We start from the raw sequence: 11209 nt of genomic DNA, 5'->3' as shown, positions 1-11209 counted from the left end.
GACATTGGCTGTCATCATGTCAATAGTAGAAAAAAAAGCGGTCTAAATAATTCTTACTTTGAATTATTTGTATTTCTAGAAGTACGCTCCTTGTTGAGCTCCAATTAAAAGCATGGACTGTAGCACCTTATCGTTTTCGATGAAATTCGAAGATATATGGGGGGGACCATTGGTAAAACACTGTTGCCTGCTTACCACTGAAAATAGTCATCTTGAATGCTCATAATTTTGAGCTTCCTTGAGATTCATGCCAAGTCCCTCAATACTCGCTGGCACATTACGTACGTATGCACAGTTTAATGAGAGCCAATGAAAGAGTTATATCATGATTTGTTCCTCCATGGAGATAATGATACGCTGTTTCAAAAAAATCGAGTTAACAAGGCAACAGAGTTTCGCTCATGTGAAAATCCGAATTTACAAAAGTAACTGTCCCTTTTATTGTCCCCTAACTTGTATATGTAAGCAAAAATAACTTTTGTTGTTTCCACTTCCAGTCGCCCTCCAGCATACGAACTGAGTGAGTTTCCAAAATAAACCTTGCCACTTAAGTGCGTTTAGAGTCGTTCCCTTCAGCCTTGGGTTGGTTTCGTGCACATCCACCATAGCTGAGCGTTACTCTCTTTGTAAAAGACGATTTTGGCGTCAGTCCTCAATGTATCGCCCAGCAAGTCCACATTTTCTCACGTCTTTGTGTCATTTCTATCGTAATTTCCTCTGCAGGGCATCCATTGATTTGCCAGAAAATCAGGATATGGTAATCGAGGACGGCAAAGGTAGCGGCGCCGCCCCCCACCGCCGCACGTCGACATCGGACTCTTGTTGCACAAGGCAAAGCAAAACTCTCCCCAAAGATGTCGTCACCGACAAGATGTATATGGGTCAGTGTCTGCTTGGGTCGTGGGACACGATATGATAAAATCCCTATCGAAGAGCCACAGGCGTATGCATACCTGTCAACTTTTCGGAGCGCCAACCTGTATAAACTACCAAAAAAATCCTTATAAAGAGCAAAAAATCCTTATAACATACCAAAGCATTTTATATGTCAAAATAACGGCAGAAAAAAACCCACGAAATTTTCAATGATATTTATTGTAGATCTCCATAATACAATGTCTGGTTAATGTCTAATCATCATTCTACTTAGTAGCATTACTGTGTTCAGAGTTGTATTCCTGCGTTACTTTTTTGGAAAGTTGCCGGAAATGAAAGCATTCGAGTAGACGAGCACCATTCTGGGCAAAAGCAAACGGAACTACCTGTTTGGGGAAGAAAAAAAAACGGAAAATTTCAGAATCCGTATGATTTGTGCGATACGGCCATATACGTAAGAGTCACCACAAAATCCGTATGAACTATGGCTAAACCGTATGAGTTGACAGGTATGCGTATGGGACAAAGTTCAGCAGGCGTTCGTGTCGCCATGATGGTGCCAGCTTGTTAGTCTCCATCGAGGGAGACATTCCGCTTCATCCGAATGAGACATTCTGTCAGACTACCTCCTCAAGGACCTTCATAAAAACAAAAGCGGTAGATTGTTTCAGGCATCACGGGGGTTTTACCGCTGCTTACTTTGCTGTTCGCATTTCTTTCTTTTTTTTTTTTTTTTAAAACAATGCTTTCTGCTGCGGTTACCTTGGCGTCCGATGTGGCAAAAGTGCTCACAAGCTAAATTAAAACTACAGTGAAAGTAGTGTCGTTGAATACCAAGAGCAAGATAGTATTGTGTCCACTTTATCGTTTTTGCGATCAAAACCACGTACTCCCAGCTACTGACAAAAAAAAGTTAAATCAACTCATCCAAAAAATACGGTTTACATCAATAGATGTATTTGAAAGTAAAACTGGGTCACTATAGTCCCAATATACAGTATATGACCCAATCTGTGCATCATTTGCTCTTTCCATTTGTAATGGGCAACATAGTGATTGATTGACAGATTGATTTGTCAATAGTTTATAAACCTAACCGCTCAAATAAAAGAAAAAGTCGAATTTTAAAAAAAAAATGATATTTTAGGTTTTGAGCAAAAATACGAAATTGAAAAACGTGCATTGAGTTTCATTTCCATGTTTATTTATTGTGTTTGTGTGACCTGGAAGTTTAGGCGCCATCAGTAAAAACAAATAAATTCATGCATTTTCATTCATCCAGCTTTTTTAACATTTTAGAAACCAATACGCGACACAACACTCCCAATAATGCTGATAAAACACCCCTAGGTGACAATATCACTCAGTTCTTCATCCCTCAACAGTTGAGCACTTTTACTTTGTTTTAGTCTGATTACGGTGGTTAATTTCCATTTACAGTGTGACGGTTAAAATGTGACTGACTCACCTGTACAGGATTATATAACGGCAACAGTTTGAGACTGTAATTCACTTTACATTATTTTCGATGGAAACGCATTTTTGAAATTAAAACCACTCAGAAGTCAACCAACGTCACAAAGTGTCATCTGTCCACATTCTCCTCACTCACACCAGTTTGTTTTGCAACATGTAATATTTATTGTGTCGGTCAGGCTTGGGAGGCGTAGCTTTCATGACAAATGTCATGGAGCTTTTGCTGTTTTGCTTTCAAAGTGGGCGGATGGACCAAGGACGACCCCTCCTGCCCGGTGGAGCAGTTCTATCCTGAGTTTAATGAGTGGAGGACAGCGGCTCGCATGGTCAGGCAGCGGGGTGACGTGGCCGTCGGCACCCTGGACGACAAGATGTACACAGTGGGTGGGCAGGACAACATCCGATGCTACAATAACGTGGAAAGGTGAGCTGCTTTGTGGTGGGGGCTCCCCTGTTTAGATCTTAAATGACAAGGGGTGGGGAATTGACGAAACATCAGCTTTCTGTCAAATTAACGATTAATGAATCGGTAGGTTCTAATCTATTATGAACGTGACGGGAGAACCTCGATGAATGTCCTGAACTCCCGTTTCCATGTCACCGTTGCACTGAGCAGAATCATGCGGCATTTGGCAGTAGCTCAATTTTCCACATCTGATCACCGTTTTTTGTTGAGACCATAAACTTGATTAGACTGAATCAACAGGGTCGCCGTTGTTTGCAAGTGCCAATTCCACACAATTGCCAGAATTAATTCAACGTTTATTGCGCTCTTCCCAAATGCTGCGTTTTAAAGCTTTGGTTGGAGCTGCGACCAGTTCCTATGTTGCACAAGCAAGCAGGAAATATTGTCGAAAGTTGGCAAGAACGTTAAAACCTTCGATTGCACTGAAGGCCATTTTGGAGTCACTTTTCTGACAAATCGATCAATCTCTAGATGGCTCCAGCCGGCTCTGTGCTGGCTCGTGTTTTGCGCCACCTGTAAATAACTCTCAATTCCAGATATTTGTCGCTGGACAAGTCACCGAACAGCAGAGGTCAGCATGAAGGCCGCATTTATTTGTGGCCTTGCCGACAACATGCGTCATGTGCGACGTTTTCACCTGGGCACGTACGCTACATGCTTGGCTCCAGCGCGCTCAGATAGCTTGAAGCGGTTGGCGCCCCTCCAGTTCCCACAGAAGAGGCACTTCTTAATAAAATGAGCCTTCATGATGAGCCAAAGAGTTGGGGAAACATCCACTCCAGCCTACCTGTGTGTCGGCGTTCCCCGAAGGCCGCTTCGAGTGCTGCCGTGGGGATTTCAAAGGCTTGTCTGTGTGCCTTTCAACCAAACACCAATTTAATAGAAGTGTCACGAAGACGCTCAAGTGTGCGTCATTTTCTGGAGGCTATGCCAGCTAACTGGGGGGGGCAAAAAGGAGATGGCTTGCCAGTGAGTCTCCGGGGTGAATGTAAATAAGGCGTTGAATTAGAGCCCATATCGCATGACGGCGACACAAAATGGGCTTTTGTTTTCTCCTTACTTTGTTTGACATTGGCAAATCCGCTAATCCTGGGTCATATTTCTAGTACTAGGTGAGCCGAGAATGTCAAGCCCATACGATACGCAAACAAGTACGACACTCAGATGCTCAACGGTCGAGGATATTTGTCGTTGTTTCGGCATTGCAACGTTTGAGTTCACACATGGTCGGTGTTGACATGTAAAGATTCTTTACTGCACATACAGGGGCAGTTAATTTAAAAAAATATATGAACAAAATGTTCTTTGCGTCCCCACTATGTTCAACATGAAATTCTGATTCCATTCGTGTTTGTGCAATCTGAGCGTGGCAGCTAAAATCCACACGTTTTTAGCCATCCGAGGGGGCGGCCATTTTGCCACTTGCGGCAATGACATCACAGTTGCTCGGGGCTCCGGAAACGACCAATCACAGGTCGACTGTATTCTGAGTGTGGTCAGGCTCATGTGACCTTTGCAAGTTGAGTCCTTCAGCGCCGCGAAATTTCTCGCACAAATCCCGCCTCCGTTACTGAGCGCATTATCATCGCAAGACTAATTGGAAGCGAGCTGCTTGTTTTGCCTGGAGCGCACACTCTGACACCCCGACCCCCACCCCGGCAGGTACAACCCAGACACAGACAGCTGGAGTGCGGATGTAGCACCCTTGAGCAGCCCCCGCAGTGGAGTGTGCGTGGTCACCATGGACGGATACTTGTACGCTATTGGAGGACACGATGGGATTGCGGCCATAAATACCGTGGAGAGGTACTGCGGCCCGATTTTATTTTTTTATTTCCATCGTCTACAAACATTATTCAAGACTGTGACGAGTGATACGTAAACAATGTCTTGAATGCTTTATGGGTGCCGTTGCTCCTCAAAAGCATCTTACGTAACACAGTTGAAGACAACTCGGGGGGGAAAAAAAAAAACCAAAACACTTATTCTGACGATGACTAACAAAGTAGGTGTTTAAATGAGTGTTGTTGCTCGTTGTTTTGCTTGCTGCAGGTACGATCCAAAGATGAACGCGTGGAGCAAGCAGGCGCCCATGCTGACGAGACGCGCCAGAGCCGCCGCGGCCGTGCTGGGTGACCACTTGTATGTGATCGGAGGCAACGATGGAGTCCTGGCTCTGAATTCAGGTGCTGGTCAACATTTGTTGTACAGGCTCCCGACAAGTTCACGTTTCGCGAATCGTGGCTTCCATGCGATAAATGTTGGAAATTCTACCTTAAAATATGTGCCTCGAAATCACTTGGATGCTTTAATTGCTTGTCATGAGCAAAATGCGAAGAATCGCTGTTCATAGTCGAAATTTGGCCGTGACGCGAGTGTTTTTCACGTACTTGGCTTATTCTTGACCTTTTTTTAATTAACCAGTGCAGCTTTGCTGCCACTCGCTGTTTATTGGTGTCATGAAAAGTAGACGCTGCTTCACAGAATTAGAGGGAGCCCTGCAGCAAAAAAGAGAAGATAAGAAAAACCTTTATTAGTCTCGCAATGGAGAAATTCCCAATTCACAGCAGCAAAGTTATGAAAGGAAGAAGTAGAACAACAAAATATAGGAGCTGCTGGAAAGGCAGCCACTCTCGCGGCACCATTTTGAAGTCAAAATAACAAAAATAACACAATACAACACATAGGACACAGTCACAGACAGTCGTGCAATCTTCACCACTTTTCTGCATACACTTTGTTGTCTGAAGCAGTTATAGATGAAAGAGGAGAGGATCAAAGTGTCCTTTCACCAGTGGATCAGAGACGTCATGCTGAAAATGTGCACACGTCTGCTACAAGCTAAGTTTTGAAAGCAAACACGAAGCTGTAGCGTCCATTGACGAAAATAGATTAGTTCACTTCTCCTGTCCCACGTAATCCGCTTCAAACTCCAAGCCGCGACTCCCAGTTCCAAATCCGCATCGGCGCTCCGCGCTAACGCTCCTTTCTTCTCATCGTCGGCTCCTCAAGACTTACATCCATCCAGCCGCAGACCGTTCAACAGCACCGATCTCTCCGCTGAACAAAGCGGGGCTGTGAAAAATGCTGCCCATTACAGGCGCAAGACACAAGCGCCCCGGGACTGTTCAGCAACGACAGTCGAATGGCGCCGACATTCCTCCCAGTCAAAAACAGTGCCGGTATACCCATGCTGCCGAGAAGGCGCAACCACCAAGCACAGAGTCTCCTCCTTGATGAATGTCGTGGCCAAAAAATGCTGAAAAAAGTCCACATCAGGTCCACACGACGTAACAACAAACACAAAGTGACAAAACAAACACAAAAAAAAAAAAAAAAAAGCAAGGCTCATGAGAGCACTTGCTGACGGCTGCCTACTCGGCGCCATCTTGACTTGAAAAAGAAATAAATCTTTGTACTTTGTTCCTCCTGCAAAGTCAAATGGCCCTGAAGTTGGCCAATTTGAAATCTGATGAACTAGTATGAGTCGAAAGCCCCTCAAAACCTCCAAAGCACCATTAGACGGGATGTCAACATGAGCAAACGGGGGCTCAATCTTAGCTGAGCTAATACAGCAGAGGGAGTGTTTTTGCACTTTTTTTTCTTTTCTTTATTATTTTTTTTTAAAGAAGAGGGGAAAAAAATAAGACCACTCTCATGGCCATCATTTTTACAATTGCGTGACTGTTGAGGTTATATCATGCTTTCAACTTTGCGGTTATCAAAAGTTTTAACGATGGAGACTGGTTGACTCCAGCTGTTTTTTCTTTATGGGAAAATTCCTTCATCTTAAAAAAAAAAAAAAGAAAAGAAAAGAAATACTCTCAGAACATAGGATGTTTGACGTCACAGTTGTCACTCGAGTGAGCAGTGCAGCGCAGTCCAGTCGGGATCCGGACGTTTGCCTCACCGTTGAGGTCCTGCAATTACTGAACTATACAAAACATGTCAAGGTGCAAGGATTAAGTCATCGATAATCAAATTAATCGATCATCACGAAAATCCATGTCCTCTTTCAAGACTCTGTTCAGTTTAAAATGGAGCAAATGCTCCGAATTTCAGCCACTCAACCGTAAAGCAGACATTATTTTTGCATCGTGTCAAAATAAGACATTTCCAAACATCGGCTTTTGCTTTGGAAAACAATGTTTGCCTCTTTTCTGACATGTTCCGGACCAAATTTAACCGAATCTAAATTGGCTTTTTTATATTTTTTGCCCTGTCAATTTGAAAAAAAAAAGTGTTGTTAGTTCATAGAGAATTGGGAATTCTAACTTTTTAAAATCAAATCATCGACCACATTATCGACAGATTAATCTGTCATTAAAATCCATGTGGGTTGCGGCCCCAAAAACATTATCTTGAGAATTTTTTTAAATTATTATTTTAAAAGTGAAAACATGGCCACCAGTTTCCCACCACAGGAGGGGTAAATATAAACGTTGTTAGATCAACAACAAAACCCCTAACATGCTGACCGTCGTTGTGTAATTGAGAACTGTAAAGTCGGCTTACTTTGACGTCAAGTGGACAGGACCACACACTCTCACACACACTCGCGCTCGCGCTTGCTCACATACACACTCATACATAGAGGCTGCCCTTCCCAAAGATAAACAACCAGTGATGTCGTTCTGCCACCCCGTTTTGACTATTTTCGTCTGTGAGAAGTGCGCGCTCGTGAAATTCCCACAACTTATTTTGGTCAAGTTCAAGGTCTGAATTTTTCATTTACTGTAACTCCGCTACAATCGTTTGGGCTCATTTAAAAATGGAGATGCATCGCTGCTCTTATGGGGACACATTCGGTACAGTGACTGTGTAATCATTCGTGCTGTAGCGCGCATAGGTCGCAGTGGACATGCAAATGAAGCCTTCCGCTGACCGTGAAACGTTCCACAGTGGAGAAATACAACCCCGAAGAGGGCACCTGGTCCGTATGTTCCCACATGTCGACCCCCAGAGAAAACGCCGGCTGCGCCGTGTACCTGGGCCACATCTACGTGGCCGGGGGCAGAGATAACCTCGGCTTGGGCCTGTGCTCGGCGGAGCGCCTCGACCCGGACACCACGAGGTGGACTCCTGTCAAACGCATGAGAAGCAAGAGAGACAACGTAAGTTAGCGTGTGGGAGTTGAGGCCGGGAACGTATTCCTTAAGAGGTGACACCGAGTGGAATGAAATATTTCTGTTCCAGGTGTCTCTTGTGGTGTTCAACGGTGCTTTGCTGGCGGTGGGGGGCACTGACGGAGTCTCCGATTTGAAAACCATCGAGGTTTACAACGGCGAAAGCAACTCATGGAGGTAAAGAGGAGAAAACTCCGCAGTCCCCGACCGTTTCATTTCAGAGCCGTTAGTCAATCGCGTCTCGTAATGAGCACCGTCGCGTGCTCATTCCATTCTGCGTGCGCTAACTAGTTGCTAAGCAGATGCTTTGCATCATTTGTTTAATTCGTTTTCATTGCTTTATACTCCCTGTTCAAAAAGTTCTAGAAAGTATTTTAAAAAGAACCATTGAAAAGGACAAGAGAGGACTCTCACATGAAGGAACAAAAACGTGAACACGAAAGGTTATGAAATAAAACCGAATGAAAAAGAATCAAAGCAAAGCAGGAGCTCTCCTCTTTTGGCAGACTAGTGTATATTTACATGTTCATGCACTTCTACGCCACTGCAAACTACAATAATAAACTTATTGTTTAAAAAAAATAAAATAAATCTAAAACTCACTGATGGTTTCAATCAAAAAGGAATTTTGGATACTGGCACGGCATTGGATCTCATTCAATTCTGCTGCTGTACTTTGCATCGGTACAGAGTATTTTTTTTTTACATTGACAAATGACCTTCACTTTTGTCATTTCGATGCATATTGTTCGGTTTGCTGCAAGTCCAGAGACGCAAAGGCTGTAAATGCACAAAATTGTCCATTGGCACAGGCGGCGACGATTTCCGACACGTGTTCGATGTGCGGCCGCACAGCGCCGACATTGCTGGCAGGAAGCACCATGCCCAAAAATGACAGTTAAAGTCAAGTCAAGTCAAGTCAACTGTATTTATAGAGCACTTTCAAACAGCCATCGCTGCATACAAAGTGCTGTACATGGAGCAATTTAACATGCACAAATTAAAAAAAAAAAACACCATCTGAAAAGCTTTTCCATTGTGTAATCATTTCTGTTTGTCATCCACGGTAAAAGAGATGCAGAGTGGGGAGCAGAAATAAAAATTCACGTCACAGGTTGAATAAATAGCATCGAAGGACATAACAGACGAGCCAGTAAGTTGCGACAGGTACAGCTTATTAGAAATGTATGTCAAATGTTGACCGAGTTTGCAGATCATACTTATGAAATGCTCCCGCCGCGATGCGGCTCACTTTGACGCCACTTTCAACAGTGTTGAAATTTTAAAAAATAAATAAATAAATAAAAACCAGACAGAGCGGGACTCGCGTCGAGACGGCGTGACTTTGTGATTCATGCGAGGCTCCTACATAAAGCCTTGAGGCTGCATCCTGCATCGGAGTGCCTCGCTGTCTGACCGCTTCCCTTCTTTTGTCTGTTTTTAGACACTTTGGAAGTATGAAGAGCAAGCATCCGGGAGGCAGAGTGGCCGTGCTTTACTGAGACCTAACAATGGAACGTCATTACATGAGCGGGGACAGAGAACTGATAGAGAAAAGACCGGCTAATGGATGCCCGTGGCACGCTGCGGGTCATGCTGTGATAAGCTTCAAGCCCCGGCAACATAATGACTGAATAATTGAACAGTTTGCTCAAAAAGGAGTCGCATTAGTAAACCGCCGGTCCAAAACAACTCCGCGCATTGAATTGAAGCGCATTATAGGCTAAAAGGTTACCTCACTGCTATTTTTATGTCCTCTGCCTGGCATCGAAAAATGGATCCTTTGGAGGTGGTCTATACGCAATAAGAGGAAGCGACAAAGAGTTGTGTGCATTATGTAAAGTACAGCGGAACCTCTCAGGGATTTCAAAACGATGTTTCATAAAGAAAATAATGGCAGAAGAGTTGAGAGGAAGGTTTACAAAGAAGTTAAAGACAGTTAATATGAACAACATGCAAAAACCACAACAACAGCAACAAAAATGCAACTGTGAGGACCGGGTCGCCTTGTACAAAATATGTACCGAAAAAGTTAAATACAACTGAACTGTATTCAAGCACTGATATATACAGTATATATTTTTTTTTTAATTTTGTGCACACCACTAGAAGCAGCCCCCATACCACACTTTGAGAATCACTGGCCTCATCTTTTGACAGTCCCACAGCTGCGTTTTGGGGGCAAAATAAATCAAAAGGGCAAATGCAGTGGTAGCATAAAAACAAAATCATGCGTGATGTTTGCCTACCTCGCTGGATCTCAGTGCGGCGAGCATCACAGAGGTGAGGACGAGGACTTCCGTTATGCCTCGAAATCATCATTAAAGTTAAATGGGTAAAAGTTGACGTGGAAATGTGAATGAGTGAGTGATGACGTTTTAATCATGTATTCTACAGTGGTCAGTCAACCTTTTTTTTTTCAACTTGCCATTAATATGTAAATGCGGTGTGTTTTGTGATGTTGACGTGTGAACCCTGACTCGATTTTTCCTATCCTCATTTAGTCCTTTTCCGGGACTGTAGTACTCCATCCATCCATCCATTTTCTGACCCGCTTAATCCTCACAAGGGTCGCGGGGGTTGCTGAAGTCTATCCCAGTTGTCTCTGGGTAGTAGGCGGGGGACACCCTGAACTGCTTGCCAGCCAATCGCAGGGCACACAGAGACGAACAACCATCCACGCTTACACCTAGGGACAATTTTGAGTGTTCAATCCGCCTGCCGTGCATGTTTTTGGAATGTGGGAGGAAACCGGAGTACCCGGAGAAAACCCGCGCAGGCCCCGGGGAGAACATGCAAACTCCACACAGGGAGGCCGGAGCTAAAATTGAACCCAGTATCTCTGTACTGTGAGCTTGACATGCTAACCACTGGATCACCGGGCCACCCTGTAGTACTCCTGTCCCGATTTTTTTGTTGATGTCTCGGACTTGACTCGGACTCCTTGGCATTTGACTCGGACTTGTCTCAGACTGGACCATTGGATTTGACAAGTCTATCGATGCTCTGTGTGACAGCATTTCAGAAGAAGCAAAGACTAGAGTAAAAAAAAAAATCGGGAATAGTAATTGACATATGAGGTTTTGAGAAGCTGTAATAAGTGCAGAGAGAATACGGAATGTTATAAACCTGAATTGTTGTATCATACTGTACATAATATCATGCTCCTTACGATCCTACTACATTGTGCGTGTCGCGTCTGTGCTTCTCTATGCGTATTGCTACACGGTTCACAGATTTCCTTGTGCAAACATAAACCCAAGGC

The 11209-nt window shown here is 44.0% G+C and overlaps 1 protein-coding gene across 1 annotated transcript; it reads left to right on the top strand.

Annotated features, from left to right (window-relative positions):
* The first annotated feature begins 754 nt into the window (after nt 1-754).
* LOC147205367 (uncharacterized) lies at nt 755-11054 on the top strand. The gene is made up of 7 exons (XM_086110853.1): nt 755-776; nt 2593-2776; nt 4481-4624; nt 4871-5004; nt 7721-7932; nt 8015-8121; nt 9389-11054. The coding sequence occupies exons 1-7, from the start codon at nt 755-757 to the stop codon at nt 9444-9446; spliced, it is 861 nt and encodes a 286-aa protein (XP_085966979.1). The 3' UTR covers nt 9447-11054.
* Nucleotides 11055-11209: the final 155 nt, after the last annotated feature.

This window comes from Hippocampus guttulatus, chromosome 5 (assembly GCF_054856545.1).
Source record: "Hippocampus guttulatus isolate MCC_2025c chromosome 5, RoL_Hgut_1.0, whole genome shotgun sequence".
In the NCBI taxonomy this organism is placed as follows: Eukaryota; Metazoa; Chordata; class Actinopteri; order Syngnathiformes; family Syngnathidae; genus Hippocampus; species Hippocampus guttulatus.
The sequence above is the reverse complement of the archived record's forward strand: the minus strand, read 5'-3'. Positions and strand labels throughout refer to the sequence as shown.

Coding starts and splice junctions, on each gene's coding strand:
- LOC147205367 (XM_086110853.1), top strand. CDS start 755: ATGGTAATCGAGGACGGCAAAG. Junction 2,777..4,480: donor TGCTACAATAACGTGGAAAG/GTGAGCTGCTTT, acceptor CCACCCCGGCAG/GTACAACCCAGACACAGACA. Junction 8,122..9,388: donor GGCGAAAGCAACTCATGGAG/GTAAAGAGGAGA, acceptor GTCTGTTTTTAG/ACACTTTGGAAGTATGAAGA.